Source organism: Oncorhynchus mykiss, chromosome 15 (genome assembly GCF_057628025.1).
Source record: "Oncorhynchus mykiss isolate SJ-2025 chromosome 15, ASM5762802v1, whole genome shotgun sequence".
Classification (NCBI taxonomy): Eukaryota; Metazoa; Chordata; class Actinopteri; order Salmoniformes; family Salmonidae; genus Oncorhynchus; species Oncorhynchus mykiss.
In genome coordinates, this window is record NC_143036.1 from 48,230,001 (window position 1) to 48,253,267 (window position 23,267).

The 23,267-nt window shown below is 42.4% G+C and overlaps 1 protein-coding gene across 3 annotated transcripts in view; it reads right to left on the reverse strand.

Moving 5' to 3' along the window:
* klf5l (Kruppel like factor 5 like) overlaps nucleotides 1-20,463 on the reverse strand; it is a 26,121-nt gene extending 5,658 nt beyond the window's left edge. Inside the window, exons 1-3 of one of the 3 annotated variants that reach the window (XM_021563320.3) lie at nucleotides 20,109-20,463; nucleotides 10,545-11,466; nucleotides 10,191-10,250 (exon numbers count right to left, since the gene is read on the reverse strand). In XM_021563320.3, the coding sequence (XP_021418995.1) occupies nucleotides 10,191-10,250; nucleotides 10,545-11,466; nucleotides 20,109-20,246 (1,120 nt within the window). In that variant the 5' untranslated portion in view covers nucleotides 20,247-20,463. Of the gene's footprint in view, nucleotides 1-10,190; nucleotides 10,251-10,544; nucleotides 11,467-14,314; nucleotides 14,543-20,108 lie in introns of those variants that run through there. The other 2 variants (XM_090200202.1, XM_090200201.1) reach the window with 2 other exon arrangements.
* Nucleotides 20,464-23,267: the final 2,804 nt, after the last annotated feature.

Here is a 23,267-nt window from a genome sequence, read left to right on the forward strand (position 1 = left end):
CTATATGGCAGTGAAGTATGGGGTCCAATCTCTAATAATTAATTTACCAAATGGGACAAACATCCAATTTTCAAGACTGTATTGCAAGTGCAAAGAAGAACTCCAAATAACGCATGTAGAGCAGAAATGGGCCAATACCCCTCCTCATTCAAATAGAAAAAAGAACCATCAAATTTTACAACCACCTAAAAACAAGTGACCCCAAAACATTCCATCACACAGCTCTACAATGCCAAGAGAAGAAAAAAGAGAAGAGTCCCCTCAGCCAGCTGGTTCTGAGGCTCAGTTCACCAACCCAAACCAACCCCATAGAGCCTCAGGACAGCACTCAGAAAACACAAAACAAAAATAGAAATATATCACCTATTGGAAAGACACCACAAAAAAATCGAAGTAAACTTCAATGCTATTTGCCTCTAAACAGACAGTCTGCCACCATGTACTATCTGACCACTGTGACTGATAGAAAACTGAGGAAAACATTGACTAGGTACAGACTCAGTGAGCACAGTCTGGCAATAGAGACCGGTCGTCACAGACACACCTGGCTGTGCTCACTCTGCTCCAGGGGGAGAGGTAGAGACAGAGCTGCATTTCCTATTACACTGTGACAAATACTCAGACCTAAGAGAATATTTCTTTCCCAAAATTATAATTCAATACAAAGAATTTGAAACTATAAAAAATCGAATATTTATTGGGTGAAGAGCCAAAATGTGCAGTTTTGGCAGCCAAATATGTGTCCTCCTGCCACAACCTGAGGGACAGCCAGTGAAAAGTGCAAAGTAATGTCGATAATATTTCCCATCTTGTTTTGTTTTGTCTTTCATTCCATATCATGTGTCTTCTCAGTCATGTTGACACTGGTCTACTACTATTGCTTTAATGTATTGTTGTTCTCATTAATGTAGTTGTTGTTAATGATAATCCCATGTCCACTACTGTCACGCCCTGGCCTTAGTTATCTTTGTTTTCTTTATTATTTTGGTTAGGTCAGGGTGTGACATGGGGGATTTATGTGCTTTGTCTGGTCTAGGGGTTTTGTATGTTTATGGGGTGTTTTCTAGTCAAGGTGTTTATGTAAGTCTATGGTTGCCTAGATTGGTTCTCAATTAGAGGCAGGTGTTTATCGTTGACTCTGATTGGGAACCAGATTTAGGCAGCCATGTTCTTTGGGTATTTTGTGGGTGATTGTTTCCTGTGTCTGTGTTTGTGCCACACGGGACTGTTTCGTTGCCAGTTCACGTTGTTATTTTCTATTTGTGTTCATGTTCAGTTTTCCCTATTAAAACATGGACACCTACCACGCTGCGTATTGGTCCGATCCTTGTTTCACCTCTTCAGAGGAAGAGGAGGAAATCTGCCGTGACAACACCTACTATTATTATTGCTGTTGGTCCCACCATTTATTTATATATAAATATATATATTTTATATATAAATCTATATTTTTATTTTTTGATATGTATACTTTGACAATGTAAGTAATAATGAACTTGCCATGTCAATAAAGTCAAATTGAATAGAGAGAGAGAGAGCAGAATATCCTGTACAGTCATTTTGAGAAAGAGATGAGCGATGTAGACTATTCTTCATTTCCCTATTTTCCTTTTATTTCACAACTGTGTTGGCAGTGATGTCTTCAACAGGGTGTGGTGAACACACTGTACACACACACATCAGTGGGCATGTTAAAGCAGGTACATCTCCTACCAACATCTGGCTATTCACTCAGAGAGTATTATATGGGTTCAGCGTAAACTCATGTTGAATGGATACTAAATGTCAGCTTTGATAAGATTGTGATGTTGACACACGGGAAAATGTTTCCCCAAGGGGACAGAAAGAGAAACAGCCTGAAAGGACACAAAACTGTAGCCCTAGAATACCTTTCTAAATAAGACTCCAAAGCAGTGCATGGATGGCTAGAGCAACGATCAACTTAATAAAAACACATTTTCTATTGACTATTTTAAGGGCCTTTTAAGTGACAAATAAAGTAAGGATTTCATCCCCCCTTGAGACGGGGAATAGCAGCTTTGTTTTGTGCAACAGGGAGGGGCAATTGAATGCAAGCTTCACACCAAAAAAAAAATGAAGGTAAAATGTAAATTGTTAACATTTCTAGCCTGTCGATCTATGGGTAACAGAGTTGATGTTTTATGCTCGACCCGTTCAGTTTTACACAACAAAACACCAGAAAATGACCCAAAAGAACCAGCTCGGCTGCTTTTACACTGTGATTTGACTATTAGATGTTCAATGTTTCTTTTGAAACAAATGTTTTAAAAGGTGCAGTTTCACCATATTAAAACAGTTCAGTTCACTGAACAGGGTGGACCTTAAAATCTTGTGAGGTGAAAACATGCTCTTCTCCCGTGAGGTGAAAACATGCTCTTCTCCCGTGAGGTGAAAACATGCTCTTCTCCCGTGAGGTGAAAACATGCTCTTCTCCCGTGAGGTGAAAACATGCTCTTCTCCCGTGAGGTGAAAACATGCTCTTCTCCCGTGAGGTGAAAACATGCTCTTCTCCCGTGAGGTGAAAACATGCTCTTCTCCCGTGAGGTGAAAACATGCTCTTCTCCCGTGAGGTGAAAACATGCTCTTCTCCCGTGAGGTGAAAACATGCTCTTCTAATGTGAGGTGAAAACATGCCCTTCTCCTGTGAGGTGAAAACATGCTCTTCTCCTGTGAGGTGAAAACATGCTCTTCTCCTGTGAGGTGAAAGCATGCTCTTCTCCCGTGAGGTGAAAACATGCTCTTCTCCCGTGAGGTGAAAACATGCTCTTCTCCCGTGAGGTGAAAACATGCTCTTCTAATGTGAGGTGAAAACATGCTCTTCTCCCGTGAGGTGAAAGCATGCTCTTCTCCCGTGAGGTGAAAACATGCTCTTCTCCCGTGAGGTGAAAACATGCTCTTCTCCCGTGAGGTGAAAACATGCTCTTCTAATGTGAGGTGAAAACATGCCCTTCTCCTGTGAGGTGAAAACATGCTCTTCTCCTGTGAGGTGAAAACATGCTCTTCTAATGTGAGGTGAAAACATGCTCTTCTCCCGTGAGGTGAAAACATGCTCTTCTAATGTGAGGTGAAAACATGCTCTTCTCCTGTGAGGTGAAAACATGCTCTTCTCCTGTGAGGTGAAAACATGCTCTTCTAATGTGAGGTGAAAACATGCTCTTCTCCTCACATGAGAAAAGGTGGTGTTAACATAACTTAAGCTCAACTTGCAAAAACAGCCATTTCAACTACACATTTCACATGTTTTTGTTGTTGTAAGGGAGGATGCCCTGAGTACTGATTAGATAGAGAGTATTACTCATTAAAAACAGCTAATTGACAATCACTACTGAAGCAGGGGCCCAGAGGGTCATGGGGGAATTGGGTGAGAGGGGCCAGGGGTGGAGGGTAAGGTGTTTTGGGGAGTGTATTTGAGTTCAGTCTAGCTCTGCTCTCATCTCTGGATCAAAAGCATTGCCTCTCCATCCTTGCCATTATTATGTAAATAATATAATGAGATAGCCCTGCACATACAGGCCCACAGATCAAACATGTTGCCTGCTTCCCAAATCGCACACTATTCCCTATTTAGTGTAGTACTTTTAAAAAGGGCCCATAGGGCTCAAAAGTATTGCACTATATAGGGAATATGGTGCCATTTGAAATGCACACGTTGTCTGATTTGATCCCTAAACAAGCTAACAGAGGGTCAAGTGCAATTGGTTGTTCTCCAAAACACAGGTTAGGGCTATGATACTGTGAATGTTGCTGAGGCCTAGATAAGGGAGCTGTTTAACTGACAGCATCACAATAATACACTTCAGCTATTTGGTCAGGTGGCAGTTGTGCAACGGTTGAGTTTTTATCAGCCTAACATTGCCACATACACATGCACGCGTTTCAAATGCACGTACGTAGAACACATACTCGCGCGCGCGCACACACACAAGCACACTCTTCTCTCCTGAAGGGCCATTGTCTGTTTTATGATGGTGCCTACAGGGTTTTACTGAAAGACAGCAAACAGTCCCAACTCTCTGTGAAACCCATAAACCATCCACAGGACATCCTTTGTGAGCCTCACAGCTTTATAAACTGTTTCTGTTTGTTAAGAGGGCAGGGGGTCTCATCAGCAACATACAGTCATTCGTAAAGTATTTAGGCCCCTTGACTTTTTCCACATTTTGTTATGTTACAGCCTTATTCTAACATGGATTAAATTGTTTATTTCCCCCTCATCAATCTACACACAATATCCCATAACAACAAAGCAAAAACAGGTTTAATTAAAATGTACATAAAAAAAAACTGAAATATCACAATTCCATAAGTATTCAGACCATTTACTCAGTACTTTGCTGAAGCACCTTTGGAAGTATTTACAGCCTCAAGTCTTCTTGACGCTATAAGCTTGGCACACCTGTATTTGGGGAGTTTCTCCCATTCTTCTCTGCAGATCCTCTCAAGCTCTGTCAGGTTGGATGGCGAGCGTCGCTGCACAGCTATTTTCAGGTCTCTCCAGAGATGTTCGATTGGCCACCGGCCCAAACTGCCAGGACACCAACCCTCCAAGATCCCCCCCCCCCCTCCCCACACAAAAATCGAATAAAAAAAGACTCCTCTCCCTTCATTCCCCATCCCCAACCCACTATCCCCCAATGCACCAATAACCAACAAAATGATCAAAAGAGAAAAACGAAGAAGAACAAACAGAAAAAAACTATCAAAAACAAAAGACATCAAGGAATCAATCAACTGTATACGTTTGACTGCATGTGAGGCACTACAGTGCCTTGCGAAAGTATTCGGCCCCCTTGAACTTTGCGACCTTTTGCCAAATTTCAGGCTTCAAACATAAAGATATAAAACTGTATTTTTTTGTGAAGAATCAACAACAAGTGGGACACAATCATGAAGTGGAACGACATTTATTGGATATTTCAAACTTTTTTAACAAATCAAAAACTGAAAAATTGGGCGTGCAAAATTATTCAGCCCCCTTAAGTTAATACTTTGTAGCGCCACCTTTTGCTGTGATTACAGGTGTAAGTCGCTTGGGGTATGTCTCTATCAGTTTTGCACATCGAGAGACTGACATTTTTTTCCATTCCTCCTTGCAAAACAGCTTGAGCTCAGTGAGGTTGGATGGAGAGCATTTGTGAACAGCAGTTTTCAGTTCTTTCCACAGATTCTCGATTGGATTCAGGTCTGGACTTTGACTTGGCCATTCTAACACCTGGATATGTTTATTTTTGAACCATTCCATTGTAGATTTTGCTTTATGTTTTGGATCATTGTCTTATTGGAAGACAAATCTCCGTCCCAGTCTCAGGTCTTTTGCAGACTCCATTAGGTTTTCTTCCAGAATGGTCCTGTATTTGGCTCCATCCATCTTCCCATCAATTTTAACCATCTTCCCTGTCCCTGCTGAAGAAAAGCAGGCCCAAACCATGATGCTGCCACCACCATGTTTGACAGTGGGGATGGTGTGTTCAGCTGTGTTGCTGTTACGCCAAACATAACGTTTTGCATTGTTGCCAAAAAGTTCAATTTTGGTTTCATCTGACCAGAGCACCTTCTTCCACATGTTTGGTGTGTCTCCCAGGTGGCTTGTGGCAAACTTTAAACGACACTTTTTATGGATATCTTTAAGAAATGGCTTTCTTCTTGCCACTCTTCCATAAAGGCCAGATTTGTGCAATATACGACTGATTGTTGTCCTATGGACAGAGTCTCCCACCTCAGCTGTAGATCTCTGCAGTTCATCCAGAGTGATAATGGGCCTCTTGGCTGCATCTCTGATCAGTCTTCTCCTTGTATGAGCTGAAAGTTTAGAGGGACGGCCAGGTCTTGGTAGATTTGGAGTGGTCTGATACTCCTTCCATTTCAATATTATCGCTTGCACAGTGCTCCTTAGGATGTTTAAAGCTTGGGAAATCTTTTTGTATCCAAATCCGGCTTTAAACTTCTTCACAACAGTATCTCGGACCTGCCTGGTGTGTTCCTTGTTCTTCATGATGCTCTCTGCGCTTTTAACGGACCTCTGAGACTATCACAGTGCAGGTGCATTTATACAGAGACTTGATTACACACAGGTGGATTGTATTTATCATCATTAGTCATTTAGGTCAACATTGGATCATTCAGAGATCCTCACTGAACTTCTGGAGAGAGTTTGCTGCACTGAAAGTAAAGGGGCTGAATAATTTTGCACGCCCAATTTTTCAGTTTTTTTTTCAGTGTCCCACTTGTTGATTCTTCACAAATACAGTTTTATATCTTTATGTTTGAAGCCTGAAATGTGGCAAAAGGTCGCAAAGTTCAAGGGGGCCGAATACTTTCGCAAGGCACTGTATTTACATGTGTGTCCGTGTGTGTGTTTGAATGTGTGTTTTTTTCTCATTTTGTCTGTCATAGTTTAAGTGTACCTATGATGAAAATTACAGGCCTCTCTCATCTTTTTAAGTGGGAGAACTTGCACAATTGGTGGCTGACTAAATACTTTTTTGCCCCACTGTAATTGCATGTGTACACGCGTACAAGCACCTGCGCGGCATCAGCCTCAGGCAAACAGGCACTGGATGTAACAGCGTTGCCCCTCCTCGTCATTCAAACTGACTTTTTATTTGGTTTATTTTGACTTTATTTTTGACTTTTATCTTTGACCTTCTGGCCACTCTACCATAAAGGCCTGATTGGTGGAGTACTGCAGAGATGGTTGTCCTTCTGGAAGGTTCTTCCATCTCCACAGAGGAACTCTGGAGCTCTGTCAGAGTGATCATCGGGTTCTTGGTCACCTCCCAGACCAAGGCCCTTCTCCCCCCATTGCTCACCTCTAGGAAAAGTCTTGGTGGTTCCAAACTTCTTCAACTGAAGAATGATGGAGGCTACTGTGTTCTTGGGGACCTTCGATGCTGCAGACATTTTTTGTACCCTTCCCCAGATCTGTGCCTCGACACAATCCTGTCTCTGAGCTCTACGGACAATTCCTTCGACCTCATGGCTTGGTTTTTGCTCTGACATGCACTGCCAACTGTGGGACCTTATATAGACAGGTGTGTGCCTTTCCAAATCATGTCCAATCAATTGTTGTTGTTTTTTTACACATTTGCAAAAATGTCATTATGGGGTATTGTGTGTAGATGGATGAGGAACATGTTTTATTTCCTCCATTTTAGAATAAGGCTGTAACGTATTACAATGTAGAGAAAGGAAATGGGTCTGAATACTTCCCAATGCGCTGTAGTACTGTAGGCTACTCGGCTCAGACACACCAATTCCATTTGCTTGCCAAGAGTACTTACACCTCTGAACATTATTTGCAAACTGAGAGCGCACTTATTTTTACACAAAAATGGGTCTTTCCATTTGATTTCAATCCATTTTTGACCTCCCCCCTATTGATTTGAACAAAACTTTTTATACATATTTGCCCATACTAAAAGTGGTCAGGAAGTAACTTTTTGGACTTGAATGCCAAAACGTTTAGGAGTTAGAGGTCCTCAAAGTTGACCCATTTTGTATTTCCATGTCTTCTTGACTGGAAAAGATAAACGGTTGAGTTTGGATACCATTTAAAAGCTTACAAACAGGGTTGTCAAACTTTTTTATAATTTCTTTAAAAAATGCCCGAGTCGGGTTCGAATCAAGCCCACTGCCCTTTGACTCATGGAGGAACGTCTACTTTTGATGCATTCATTCCACGTGGTTGAAACAGAAACAGTTCAAAGGTTAACAGTTTTATTCCCAGTGCTTAAGGTTAGGGCTATGGTTTGGGGAAGGCTTACAACGAAACAATAAAAAACGACGTGCCTGAGTATCATCAGTATTCATCATAGCATTCTTAGTGCTTGCTAGAGCATTGGGAACTTCCTGAGCTCAGTGGTCTAGGCAGCGCGCTCCGCCTCTCATCCTCATGAGTGCTGGGAGATCTAGTGACCAGCCTGAGCCTAAATTAGGCCCACAAGTTAATTACATTTATTTTAAATGTTTTCAAGACTTAAAAAAAGAATAGTCTAATAATTTACACGTCAAAGAAAAGGGTAAGCTCAACAAGATAGTTTTTGTATAGGCTCAAATGCATAAACATCTTGACAGCTTTACAAAATAAAATATTAACACAACACAATACAGGCTTACAATCCACACCAAAGACCAGAGCTATATCGACAAATCACCCATAGCCTAACTATAAAACGTGGGTCAGCATCCACACTGGAGGAAGGTTTATCATTCTACAGTAGGCCTACATCTGTCAATCAACTGATGGCCCAAATCTGCTCATCAACTCAGCCACGGAAACACATTATTATGGGTTTTCACACCTTTCATTGTGTGACAATGGACATGCTAACGGGTAACCTACAGAATGTTCCCTATTGGAATAGAATAGAATGCAATAACAATATAATATAATATTGCAACCATCGATGGCACTAGATTATCATCAGCTGATCTCTCCTGAAACAGACAACGTGTGCATCTCAAATGGGCTGCAATCTGAGGCTGGTAACTCTAACGAACTTCTCCTCTGCAGCAGAGGTAACTCTGGGTTTTCCTTTCCTGTGGCGGTCCTCATGAGAGCCAGTTTCATCATAGCGCTTGATGGTTTTTGCGACTGTACTTGAAGAAACTTTCTTTCAATATTCCTGATTGGCTGACCTTCATGTCTTAAAATAATGATGGACTGTCGTTTCTCTGTGCTTATTTGAGCTGTTCTTGGCATAATATGGACATGGTCTTTTACCGAATAGGGCTATCTTCTGTATACCGCCCCTACCTTGTCACAACACAACTGATTGGCTAAAACGCATTAAGAAGGAAAGGAAGTCCACAAATTGACTTGAAACAAGGCACTCCTGTTAATTGAAATGCATTCCAGGTGACTACCTCACGAAGCTGGTTGAGAGAATGCCAAGAGTGTGCAAAGGGTGGCTACTTTGAAGAATCTCAAATATAAAATATAGTTTGATTTGTTTAACTGTTTTTTGGTTACTACATGATTCCATATGTGTTCTTTTATAGTTTTGATGTGTTCACTATTATTCCACAGTACAATGTTGAAAATAGTACAAATAAAGAAAAAACCTGTAATGATTAGGTGTGTCCAAACTGTTGACTGGTACTGTATATGATGGTTGTATAGACAGTATATGAACAGAAAAGGTGTGTACAGCAGTAGTTATATAGGACAGGCCTTGACTAGAATACAGTAGATACTTATGAAGTGGGTAAATGCAGCAGAAAATATCTCAGAGACAAAAGAGACATCTGTACATGGTGAACAGCCAGGTATGTCACAGTCACACACACACACGCACGCACGCACGCACGCACACATACATACATACACACAATAGGCCATATTTGAAAAGAAAATATTTACAAAAGAAGAGGCCACATGGCTAAGTATCTAGTATCTAGACTTAGTAGTTCCCAAGACGTGTGAGCGACCTGGAGCCGCATGTATCAGGAGCCTCAGAGAGGGAGGGCTGATTTAGGATAGACCTGCCATACAGCCCCAGGTCTATCATTGACTGGTTGGATGACTGAGAGTGAAATCAGATTGTAGGCTACTCAGAGCTTGGATACGTTCTATCATGGCATCCAACAGATTCTACTGTATCTTCATTCTGTTCTGTCGATCATCCTCTGAATGAGTAATCCCTAAAATTGTCAGCCAGAGGTGTCCATTTACAGAAGTGACTACATCGAAACTGCTTCTCTCTCTTCGTTATCCCAGCTCCCTCTCTCTTCGTTATCCCAGCTCCCTCCCACCTTTTCTCCCTCCTCCCTGCTCCTCCCCTCTTTTCTCTGAATAGGGAGTGAAAAGCAGGAGGAACAGGTTTTGGCCCAGTCAACCACAACTGTGTTTTCTCCCTCCCTCCATTCCTCTCTGTTTCTCTGGGCTGGGGGAAACCTGCTGTGGCTTGTACGGGCATGCATTAGCACAATAAGAAAACATCTGTTAAGAAAGTTTAGGAACACCCTTTCTCTCTCTCTTTCTCTTTCTCCCATCTGTCTCTCTTCTTTCCTCCGTCCGTAGTGCCTCCATGTTTTTGCTTTGGTCTCAAGCCTTTAACATAACCAATAGAGTCTCATGATGCCCTCCTTATTCAGTACTGTACATGTGCGTATGTCTGTGTCTGTGTTTCTATTGGTGTAAGTGTATAGAGGAAGTTACTCTTTCTTACCGGTGTGTGTCCTTTGGTGTGCTTTCAAGTGAGAGCTCTTTGTGTAAACCTTGGTGCAGCCTACAAAGGGAAAAGAGATGTTCGTATCACTGCACTGACCATGGAGCAGTATTCAACATTGACCTCTACGGTATTTCATTTCACCATGTCTCGGTAAGCAAACTAACAGAATCATGAACCTCATCTCCTGTATCTGTGACCATACACGGTTTAGTCTTTAGCACATTAGCCTTTTGCAAAGTATCTCTTTCAATGACCAAAAGGGCACTTTGGGAGCATTTATACATTCATTCATTCATTCATTCTTCCAGTATCCCCCTTTCCTTTCCATCCATCCAGTATCAGGGGGCTCACCTGGGAAGTCACAGAAGTGGATCCGTCTCTTCTCCAGCTCTGGGTTGTTCCGTCGGTTGTACCTGGGTCCCGTCAGCACCCCCTGTCCATGGGCCATGAGCATGGAGTGGTGGGACATCTGGGTGACCTTCAATCCCAGCCTCGTGGAGGCCTGGTAGGGGGGAGGAGGGGTGAGCAGCTCTGCCTGGTTCTCAGGACTACCCGGCTGGGAGTTGGGGGGTGAGGGAGGTAGGCTGTGGGGCTGGGACTGGGGCGATGCGGTGGTGTGGTGGTGGTAGAAATGCTCCGGCATCGCAAACGACGAGTCACCACCGCCGTGACCCACCGTCGTCAAGGAGACGCTGTTCAGGTTTATCATGGTTCTACCGTTGCTGGCTCCGCCGGTCCCTGGTTGGCTGCTGTGGGAGAGGGTCATTGTGAGGTCAGCTCCACTGACAGGAACAGGCATCTGGTAGACCTGTGGTTTCTGGGGGCCAATGTACAGCTCTGTGTGTGTGTCTGAAACTGGGTGGCCACCGGCAGCCATGTCGGGTTTGATAAACATGGTGTTGACGGTCTGGGGCATGCTGAAGACAGACGTGAAGTCAGGCAAGGTCTGGATGGTCTGTATGGAGCAGGGCACTGGCACATCCACACCCGGCTCTGTCTTGATGTGTTGGAGTAGGTGATTTTGGTGGGCCTGGTGGTGCTGCTGGTTAGGCTTGTTGGGCCGGTACAGGCCAGTGCGGAGGTGGGTGGTGTTGGGGAGGATGAGGTTGATGTTGACGCTGTATGGGGCCGTGTTGGGCTTCTCCTCTGAGAAGTACTCGTCCACCAACGAGGCGCTCTCTCTGCGGTTCTTCTTGTCTGTGGGGGCCATGGAGGGAGGGATGAGGGGGCTGCCTGGGGTCTGGGAGAGGTATTTTTCCATCTCCAACCGGATCTAGAGAGAGAGAAGGAAGAGAGAGTGAGTCGTGTTTCAATACAGAGCCAAAGTTGAAAAGGTAGGCACTCGTGCATCTAGGATGAGTCTCTTGTTGGGGTACAAATTCACGTTTTCATTAAATTCCTTTAAAAACCCTCTCAGCTAAACCCGTAGTTGCTCTTTATTGATTCTGTCACTATGTGGGATTGTGTTGGTATAAAGGTGGAAGTGACATGGCGGAGGGGGTATCTGTCTCTAATGTCTCTGTCTGTCTGGGTGAGAGACGCCAGGAGAACTGGTGGTACCAGGACTCTCTTCCTCCCAGCATCCAACCTCTCTCCCTTCCTTCCTCCCCCTTCCATTCCTCACATTCCAACCTACCAATGGAGCTCACGAATCAGAGGAAGGGAGGGAACGATGGAGTGAAAGATACATGGGAAGACTGCCTTAAATGTGTGCTGCCACAAGGTAACTTAAAAGGGAAAACATTTAAAAGTAGACACAATGCATGGCGTTTGTCCTTTAGCGCGGAAAAGCCACCAGAAACAATTGCGCTCTAACTACTAGAGTGACTACTAGAGAGTGACTACTAGAGTGACTGTTGAGGCCCAGCCCTGTCTGTTTTTTCATGTTTTTCTCTTTCATTTATCATCTCTCTCTCTTCTCCCCCCCCCCCCCCTATGAAATCTGAAATGATCTATCCATGGCTTACTTAGCCTTCTGCCAGCCCTACAGGACATGTCTGTGCAGGGTGCAGTGCTAGCTAAGTAAACAGACAAAACAAAGGTGAGGGCATGAGAAAGAAGGAGCGAACACAAACACTACACTGCCTCCGCTAGCAATTATAAATAGAACAGAGAGAACAAATTTGATTCTACCAGAGATGTCATGGGACAGCTAGATCATTTCAGATTACAGAGGGAGAGGGAGCGAGAGAAGAAAGAGATGATAGATGAAAGAGAAAAACCTGAAAGTTCTCCAAACCAAACCATCAGACCATTGTAACTATAGATGATTGACTAGCTTTTCATTTAGATACTATGTTGTACCTAAGGGCTTGTTAAAATGAATCCCAAGAAGCAAAAAGAGGACTTATTAAGCTAGTACTATTTTACTAGGAAAGTTACAAATGAATACCAGCTAAATAAAGAACTGTAGCCTAAATCAAATGTGCTGGAACTCAAACACACCACTGTTGGTTCTATGAGTTACTGAGGCCAAACACTGGAGCACAAAGAGCCAATCCAAGGCAAAGCCCAGCCAATTGGTTGTGTACAAATGATTCAATGAGCTGTTGATATATTGAGGCTCTATCCAGCTGTACATAATGGCTAACCCAACAGCAGGTACAATGAAGGGGAGAGGACATTTCATCAGGCCTATTATACCTCCACAGCTATTTGAAGTGCCAGCTATGTCAACACTGGCTGCATTATATATTTCCCAATCTCTTCCCTAGCAACCCCAGTGTTGATGTGTTTTTATACACAAACTCTTGAAGGGCTATCGCTTTATGGGCACTTCAACCTGTGTGTGAGTTGTGTGTCTGTGTGTGCGTGTGTGTGCCTCCAGAATATAATGGGCCATTTATCACTAGTGAACCCCACCGTCTCTATCTCAAGCACCTCTGCCCCACAGCCCCTTCTGACATCAGTGCAATCTGACCAGGGAGAGAAACTGAAATGTAAAACCAAGTATTTAACTGGAAAATGGCTTCTTTCTATGTGTATTGAGAGCTCCTCCTGTTTGAAGCTGCTCCTTTTCAGGACAGGGCACAAACAGGTCTTGTGTTTTTCGGGTGCTGGCAGGCAGGCTAACCCAGCGCCCTTGGCAGTGTCCCCCCTCTGGCCTGAGCACAGGGGGTTGGTGGCGCCTTAATTTGGGAGGACGGGCTCGTGGTATTGACTGGAGCGGAATCAGTGGAATGATATTAAATACAGTAAAACACAGGACTCTCTTCCTCTTCCTCCTGTTTGATGCCATTCCATTTGCTCTGTTCCAGCCATTATTATGAGCCATCCTCCCCTCAGCAGCCTCCACTTGGCCTGAGTGCCCTGGATCCTGTTCATTAGGCAACAAATGGAAGAAAACATACTGATATAGGGAGAGACTACAATGAGAAACGTTCATTTTCTGTTGCAAAACTTTTTCTGCTGTGTGTTTAAATGAACACCACCCTGGTTCCTCTCCTTCTACCCTTAACCCTCTCGCCACCTCTCCCCCCTCCCCCTCGTTCCCCCTCTTCTGTCCATCCCCTTTGTATCAGAAGAAGAATGGAGTACCACTAAACCCTGGCCCAAGACTGAGTCTGTTAATGATTGTAGACCAGACAACTGCTACATGCCAAAGCCCAGATAACAGAGAAGAGGAGGGAAGAGAAGAAAAGAGCCAACTTCTTATCAGCTCTTTTCTGGGTTATGGGGTAGAGTCAGGGTCCACGTCCCAAATGGCACCCTATTCCCTACGTAGTACAGGGCCCATAGGGCTGGTCAAAAGTAGTGCACTATGTAGGGAATACAGGGTGCCATTTGGGATGCACCCAGGGGGGTTTTCACACTTAAGGTCCATGACCATGACTGTGATTTTGAGTTCAGATATTTAGTTTAGATATTAAACTAAAGTCAAAATACCAGCCAAGTCAATACTGTGCAATGAAAGATGACTAATGTCACATTTCATACCAAGTCACCGAGGTTAACTATCAGTAACTATAGCAACTATGCTGTCCAACAATACGATAATGCAATAAAAATGCCTTTCAGACCATTGTTAGCCGTGCAAATCTATCTGCAACTAATATCCAAATCAGCATCCAACAACACCACTCAAGAGTTCCTTGTGGCCAATAGACTATCCTCCTCCTTACCTGCTCAGAAGTCAGGGGTCAGGATATCCCACAGACAAATGGTCCTGTCTCCTCAATAATGATCCTTTATTAAAGGGAAATACCTGAAATGTGTCTTCCGCATTTGACCCAACCCATCTGAATCAGAGAGGTGCAGAGGGCTGCCTTAATCAACATCCACAGTGCCTGGGGAACAGTGGGTTAGGAAATGGTGTGTATGTTTCCTGGGATCATCTCCATAAACGATCACTGATAGCCATGGGAGGGAGGGAGGGAGGGAGGGAGGGAGGGAGGGAGGGAGGGAGGGAGGGAGGGAGGGAGGGAGGGAGGGAGAGAGAGAGAGAGAGCGAGAGAGAGAACCTTTGATACCGAAATTATGTTTTATGGCTACTGGCATGATGATAAGATGTGTTGTTTTGGCTTTTTTAGGACTGTCACTTTGAGGACAGTCAGTCATCTTGGTTTGTGAAAAATAATGTAGTGTCATATGAGTATTGTTGAGGTTTCCCGAACTCAGTCCTGGCGCATGTTTTGTGTTTCCCTAGGGCACAAAAACAAAATGTGTACCCAGAGGGCACCCCAGGATCGAGTTTGGGAAACCCAGACTTAGACTACTGACCAGTAGTGTAAAGTACTTAAGTAAAAATACTTTAAAGTACTACTTTTATGGGGTACCTGTACTTTATTTTACTATTTTTGAGCACTTTTACTTCACTACATTTCTAAAGAAAATAATATACTTTTTACTCCATACATTTTTCCTGACACCAAAAGTACTCATTACATTTTGAATGTTTAGCAGGACCAGAAAATTGTCTAATTTAAGCACTTATCAAGAGAACATCCCTGGTTATCCCTACTGCCTCTGATCTGGCAGACTCACTAAACATAAAACGCTTCATTTTGAAATTATGTCGGAGTGTGGCCCTGGCTATCCGTAACAAAAACAATATGGTTTACTTAATATAAGCCATTTGAAATGACTTATACTTTTGACTTTTGATACTTAAGTATATTTTTTACAATTACATTTACTTTTTGATACTGAACTATGCTTAAAACCAAAAACGTTTATAGACTTTTACCCGAGTAATATTTATATTAAGGTATCTTTACTTTTACTCAAGTATAGCAATTGGGTCGTTTTTCAACCACTGCTGTTGACTGGTGGTGACATAGAGTCTGGTCAAAGAAAGTCAAAGGGCTGTGACTTGTTTAGACTGGCCATGGAGTATGAGTATTGAGACATATAGGAAACCACTGTGACTGGTAATGGCCATGTGTAGTCTGGCCACAGACTTTGACTGGCAGTGTAGCATGGTCTGGCCATTTACAGTCTGTTTATTGACAGGGGATAATAACACAAAAAAACCATACAGAGAGACGAGAGATGAATCAATACACAAGTGAGTGCTTATACTTGTCTACACTGTAAACCTTCATAGAGCCACGAAGGATTCAGTTGGTTTTGGAGAAGGATGCCACAGCAGGCTAGAAACACACAGCATTAAAATCAATCGGTTAACCAAACTACATTTTACGCAAAGAGAATAGCAAGGAGAAAAACTCATCTATAACACAGCAAACAACAGAACACCGAGGAAGCTAAAAGCTTTCAACGAGCATTCAGCGTGGTCATGGTAAAGTCGATGCCCTGCAGTTGGTAGGTAGGTACTGTAAGTCTAACATGTCTAGTATCAAGCATCTAGTGTACTTACTACAGAGAGCTGATCTGTGTCCCACCATGATGATAAGGCACTGGAGCGTACCATTGAATGGCTGTTCGTGGGGAAACACCCCCAGCATCACCCCTGTTGGTGAAACTCCCTGGTGCTTTGTTTACCCACAATACAACTCACCTCTCATCTCAATGAGACAGCACAAATCTCCTGCTCAAAATAAAATGTCCACTTCTCAAGATTCTGACTGATCTAGTCTAAAAGTATGAGATAAAAACACATGCTGGATAGAATATATACAACACACAGATAAACATAAATGTATCTATGAATGAAACAGATTAATTTAAAAAGTAATACACCGTTCCCTCCAAACACTTTTGGTTTCCTTTCACTAGCTAGTGTAGTTATATGGATGTGTGCCAGAGTTGACTGTTGGAGAATGGGGCAGACCTGTAGACCCGATGCAAATGGGCTGTATTGCATTTGCAGTCAAATGGCTAGTCAAACTAAACGCCACTGACTATCTGAAAAATGTCTATAAATTCTGCCTCTAAAGTGACCTGTTTAAGTCTGACTGTGGCCTAAAACAACCTCGGGGAATGAAGAAAGATAGGTCTAAATTCTGCCTCAAAAGTTACCTGTTTAAGTCTGACTGTGGCCTAAAACAACCTCGGGGAATGAAGAAAGATAGGTCTAAATTCTGCCTCAAAAGTTCCTTAATTCCTCTGTAATTACTATGCAGTTACAGGTAACTACACCGATATATCTACAAATCCCATGTAACTAAATGGCGCCAGTGCAACCAGAGACATTGTAACAGCTACAGAATGTAAACATTCTATAGGACTTTACACAATGAAACTACAGTGCTTCGTTAGATCAGATAAGGTCATTGGAATACCCTTTTGACTTGAGCACATTCAACCACAGTGACTGGAGGTTCACAACAGTAGCCAACTACCGAGAAACATAGGCTCATCCATCAGCCTTTCTCCCCTGGCCTGCAGTTACTTTGCCTAGCTTGCTATTGTATCACCCACCTCCTGCCCCAAGCAGTATAGAGATAGATTAGGGATAAGCGCCCTAGTTTTTTGTTTTGTTTATTTGATCATTTAAAACAAGGTACACATAAGAATCATTGAGGATAAACACAAGAAAGTTGACAAGTTATTTCTATTGTAATCCTCTTCCATGATAGCGTTTGGTATATGTGGCAGGACAAACCAAATAGAGCAGGGCCCTGTACAGACAGGTCTAGCTGCATACTGCTGTCATGACAGGCATGGCTACACTCTTAAAGATGAAGGCGCTAGTTGGAACCAAATAAGGTTCTTGAGAGCGATGCCATAGGGGAACCATTTTAGGGTCTCTGAAGAACCATGAATTGGATGGTTCTTTGAGGAACCATACAAATATCCCAAACCATAAATAATTCAGCCCTTCAGGACCGGGTTTTAATAGCCCTGCTTTAGGGTTTTAAGCCTTATTGAAATATTTCCCAGGATGCCTTTCGAGTGAATTTTAGCATTACCAGAACCACCCATGACTGTGTTTGCTAGTGACAGAGGAATGGTTGCTGCATTAATTCATGTTTAGTCATGTGGCATTCACCAAGTGAAATCCTAAGTGAATATGTTGTCATTAAAATGAAAAAATCTAAAATTCCAGACAGACATTCCTAGCCCCTCAAAATATGGTTTAATGGCCTAGTTTTACCCTAATACAGTGGCCTGAAACTCGTAGTTTACAGGTCACATCAGGCCTGCAAGTCATATTATGATGGTTTGCTAAGTGATGTGTAAATCCTATTGGAATCCAGACAGAGTAGGGATATCCAACATTTAGATATTTTTTTTAGGACTGCCAGCGTTAGGAAGACTGAGATACGAGACTACCTTAAACATCTAAACTGAAACAACCATTTCAGTAACGGGTACAATGAGTCCACGTAATAGTTTAGAAAAAATATTTGTTATTTATATGTGAGTAGCATAAGATGAATTCATGAATAAATGTACATGCAAAAATATAGATACAAATCTAACAATTCTAAAAACCATCCTGCAACAGAGCATGTTAGGAAAGATGATAATGATGGCCGTGGTTTTGGTTCAACTCTGGTTATTAACACCAACAGTGGGGTTATTTAACCACACAAGAGTCTAAATTTAACCTTTTACAGTGTTCATTTAACACTTGAATCAACACTAGAAGTGTTACACGGAAAAATCCACACTAGTTCTACATAGCTACCTCAATTACCTCGCACATCGACTCGGTACTAGTACTCCCTGTATATAGCCGTGCTATTTGAACTCGTTACTGTTGTTCACTGTGTATCCTCATCTCTATTTCTATTTTAATATTTACCTTTAACTCTGCATTGTTGGAAAAGGACCGGTGAGTAAGGCATTTCTCTGTTAGTCTACACCTGTTGTTTTACGAAGCATGGGACAAATAACCTCTGATTTGATTTCGTTAACGCTGACCAATTAGCTGTGGGCTATGAAAGGGACACATACATTCCAGATCCCTTTAGAGTCCTGAAGAATCATAGATGCCCCTTCAACAACCCCACGCTTAACTCAAAGGTTCTTTATCGGCAAGATTTGTCCAAAGGAACGTTAACAGCTGAGGCAAGAACATTTAAGAAACTTCAGTGCAGGGAAGGCAACATCATTCGACTGCCTTGAAGCATCAATTCCTATACGACACAAAGACATGTCTCTGAGGCAAAAATCGCCCTGTATTTAGTTAATATGAACCCAGTGCCCTGTCCTTTAGGGAATGTGGGCATATATCAGAGAAACTAGCCTAATGACAGTGCCCTCTCTTGTTGATACAGTGGTGCCATGTTAATTACTAATAATGAATAGTAACTTAATCAACTTCATAAGTTCCATTTCAAAAAGTTAAACTATGCTTCTTGAACTTTGATTGCAATATTGTCTGAAATGAAACCGGCCATATTCCTATTAAATCTATCATTAGCCTCAATCCAACCATGAAGAAAGGCAGTAAATGACAATCATAACTAGGTTAAACACACCAGGGGCTATATATGATAACATAAATCCACATCAATTAATTGCTGTCAATTCTAAAGTGATCTCCATCAACGGTAAGTGGACACCCTCAGATCCCGTTCAGCGGTTGAGATTCAGCCAGATGTTGCTGGGGAAACACGACACCAGAAGGGGAACTGAACTACCTGCAGGTGGGGGTCGGGATCTGGGGTACACCTCACACACACCCTCTTAAAATCAGCAAGAAGAACATATCATTGCAAGGCAAATTCACAATAAAGAACCCACAATATGATGGGTGAGAATCTACTGAGAACGTGGAGTATGTTGCACTGCATGTGCAAATGCGGACTAATATTAGTAATAATAATATGGACATATGTATAAGAAAAACGTGGCCAAATTAAGGGTATAATTAATCCGTTTGGTCTTGAACCATAAGAAAATATTTTGTCGATGTGTTAAATTATATTATACAGTTTACTTGCACCTTGATCGATCCTGTTTCCCGCAGAGCTAAGTCAAATTATTCACGTTAAACCCTATTCGGTTCTATTGCACACTTCGTTCGTTGTCGATAAAGTGCCAGCTAAATAAATACATATATTTATAAAATAATCTTCAAACGAATGCAACGCAGGAAAAATATGAATTTATAATGAACAGATTGACAAATCTTTAACAGAAAAAAATCGGAATCAATTTGTAGGCCTATTCAACAACATTCGTGCTTGCGTCGAGTAACACTCGTGCTTGCGTCGAGTAACGCCTGGGTAACAATGCCATAGGTTTTCCATAGGCTAACCTTTTTGGAATATGGACAATCCTGTGTATAGAATAGACCTGTGTGCTCTTTCTCCCAAGAACAATTAAAGACGTTATTCACTGTTATGCATGATACGAATAGGTTTATTGTGATTTTAGATATGCGAAGGACACCTGAATGGAACGATTCACTTCTACAGTTTTCGCATTGAGACTATTTCTTGAGTGGGAGTGTCCCACTGTTCAACTGACTACAGAATATGAACCAGGAGAAGGGCGGAACACGGTGGAGCCCCTGGCCGCACCTGGGCTACCTCCACTGGGCTAAGATGTCATTCTCACCGCGGGTTTCACTTCCTCGAACACGGACGAGTCCTCTGCGCCGTCGGCTCCAGACATCCGCACAGGCTTCAGCTGCGTGAAAACAGCCCTCTCATCTGTGTGTGGAGGATTCATGGCCAGTCCTATACTAGTTGCCATAGTTATCTCTCCGATAAAACGTATTCAAATAGCGCTTCCTTTATAAATATGACTTATGTAAAGTACATATAGATTTGACAACTGTTGCGTGATAAGCGCGTCGTTGTCGGGTCCAGGTGCGCGCAGTAATTCCAAATCCCTCACTGGCTCACAGGTCATTTTACCTGCGCTCAAGTAAGCCAAGTGAGACCTGGAAGTCATGATTGACAAAAACATTAGCCAATTCAAGCGAGGGAGTGTCCTCTACCCCAATCACCTGTGCCGTAGGTGTTTTTCACGTGGGTGATGAGGAAACTACATAATGGAGAAGGAGAGAGAAAGGGGGATGATGTTGGAAGAACAAGCATGGTTTTTAGTTCATAAACAGCATATAGCCCAGTTATAACGTAGATATTTCACACACAAGCACACTCACACAAACGCATACACACACGCAGGCACACACGTTTGTGTCCCTGAGGGTTTGTGTGTGTATTTCAGTAGGAAGAGAAAAGGCAGTGAAACCTGAATCATAGTAAATAATGAACTGGCTGCCACAACATATTAATGATCGAAAATAGAAAATATGATCTTAAACAGGACTATAAAATGTCTGCTTCAGGACTCAGATAAATGTAACATAGTTCCTGTGAGAACAGACCCGGTCTTAGAAATGGATAGTGTTTATATTGCGTCATAATAGTGGTAGGTTGGCATTCTTGTGCTTTAGAATAGAACACTGTAATCTAGGACGTGATGTAAATACTGGCACGGTTCTGATATAAACATGATACAAGATGCACACTTTTTTTTTAAACGATAACCTTTATTTAACTAGGCAAGTCAGTTAAGAACAAATTCTTATTTACAATGACGGCCTACCAGGAACAGTGGGTTAACTGCCTTGTTCAGGGGCAGAACGACAGATTTTTACCTTGTCAACTCGGGGATTAGATCCAGCAACCTTTCAGTTACTGGCCCAACACTCTAACCACTAGGATACCTGCCGCCCGAAGTCTAAGCCAAGACTTGGATTAGACTTGGAATAGAACCAGGGATACATATGGTAAGAAGTTAAGAGTAACTCGGGTAAGAGGCGACTAGTAACGGGAATTCAGTTAACTTTGTTTGGCTGTCACTAGGTAAAGGCATCATCCTACTGTACAGGGAAGTCCTCTATCTACTGCATCTCCAGACAGGTGCATGATTTAATATCAAAATTATAGGTAAATAAGGGTCCACCATGTTCTGTCTGTCTGGGAAACCAATGTCTGTCCAGGTAAATTAATTATGCAAATACCAACTAAGCTACATACACAGCATAATGGCATGTGTTGTACACTGACTACACACCTCATAAAGTAATGTCTATGCATAATAATGTACGGTCATAGTATGTATTGTAGTTTTATCAGGTTACAGCAGCTAAACTCAATGGTGAGCATCTTTCTACATCTTGGAGTTAGACAAAGGTGAAACCAGGTCAACCACTTTAATTGTGTGTGTGTGTGTGCGTGTGTGCATATGTGGATAGTTAGTGGGTGAGCAGATATTGTCATTTTTCATTCATCCATTTGAAAGAAGTGGATGGGGCAGTAGTGTGGGAAAAAGAGAGGAAACCAGACACTGCATTCCACCTCTCTCTCTCTCTCTCTCTCTCTCTCTCTCTCTCTCTCTCTCTCTCTCTCTCTCTCTCTCTCTCTCTCTCTCTATTCATTTCAAAAGTTAAATAAACAATAAAAATGAACAGTAAACATTACACTCACAGAAGTTCCAAAACAATAAAGACATTTCAAATGTCATATTTAAATTCATACAGTGTTGTAACGATGTGCAAATGGTTAAAGTACAAAAGGGAAAATAAATATGGGTTGTATTTACAATGGTGTTTGTTCTTCACTGGTTTCCCTTTTCTTGTTGCAACAGGTCACAAATCTTGCTGCTGTGATCGCACACTGTGGTATTTCACCCAGTAGATATGGGAGTTTATCAAAATTGGGTTTGTTTTCAAATTCTTTGTGGATCTGTGTAATCTGAGGGAAATATGTGTCTCTAATATGGTCATACATTTGGCATGAGGTTAGGAAGTGCAGCTCATTTTCCACCTCATTTTGTGGGCAGTGTGCACATAGCCCGACTTCTCTTGACAGCCAGGTCAGCCTACGGCGGCCTTTCTCAATAGCAAGGCTAAGCTCACTGAGTCTGAACATAGTCAAAGCTTTCCTTAAGTTTGGGTCAGTCACAGTGGTCAGGTATTGCCACTGTGTACTCTGTTAAGGATTAAATAGCATTCTAGTTTGCTCTCTTTTTTTGCTAAATATTTCCAATGTGTAAAGTAATTATACTTGAGTTTTTTCATGATTTGTTTGGGTCTGATTGTGTTGCTGTTGCTGTCCTGGGGCTCTGTGGTGTCAGCTTGCAGGACCAACTTGTTTAGGGGACTCTTCTCCAGGTTAATCTCTCTGTAGGAGTTGGCTTTGTTATGGAAGGTTTGGGAATCACTTTCTTTTAGGTGGTTATAGAATTTAAGGTCTCTTTTCTGGATTTTGATATCGGCCTGCTTCGTTGTACACAGAGTATGTTTTTGCAAAATTTGGCATGCAGAGTCTCAATTGGTGAGTGGACCCCAGACCTCACAACCATAGAGGGCAATTGGTTCTATAACGTAGTCAAGTATTTTTAGCCAGATCCTAATTGGTATGTCAAATGTTCTGTTCCTTTTGATGGTGTAGAAGACCCTTCTTGCCTTGTCTCTCAGATCGTTCCAGCATTGTGGAAGTTACCTATGGTTCTGAGGTCTCTCTCTACTCTACCTGAACTACAGTTATGACAGGTGAACCCACCACCTCTGATGTAAGATGAGATAAATCCATAGTCAAGTTCAAGGGAGGGGTTTAGAGACATCCGTTCTAAGGGGGGTGGAGTTCAGTACCCTGGTGCTATTCTGATTCTCTCCATTGGCTCCTTTGTTGGAGGAGCTCTAGTTGATGGAACCATATCTGATGGCTATCTGCTCTCATCAGACAGACAGTGAGCAGCCAC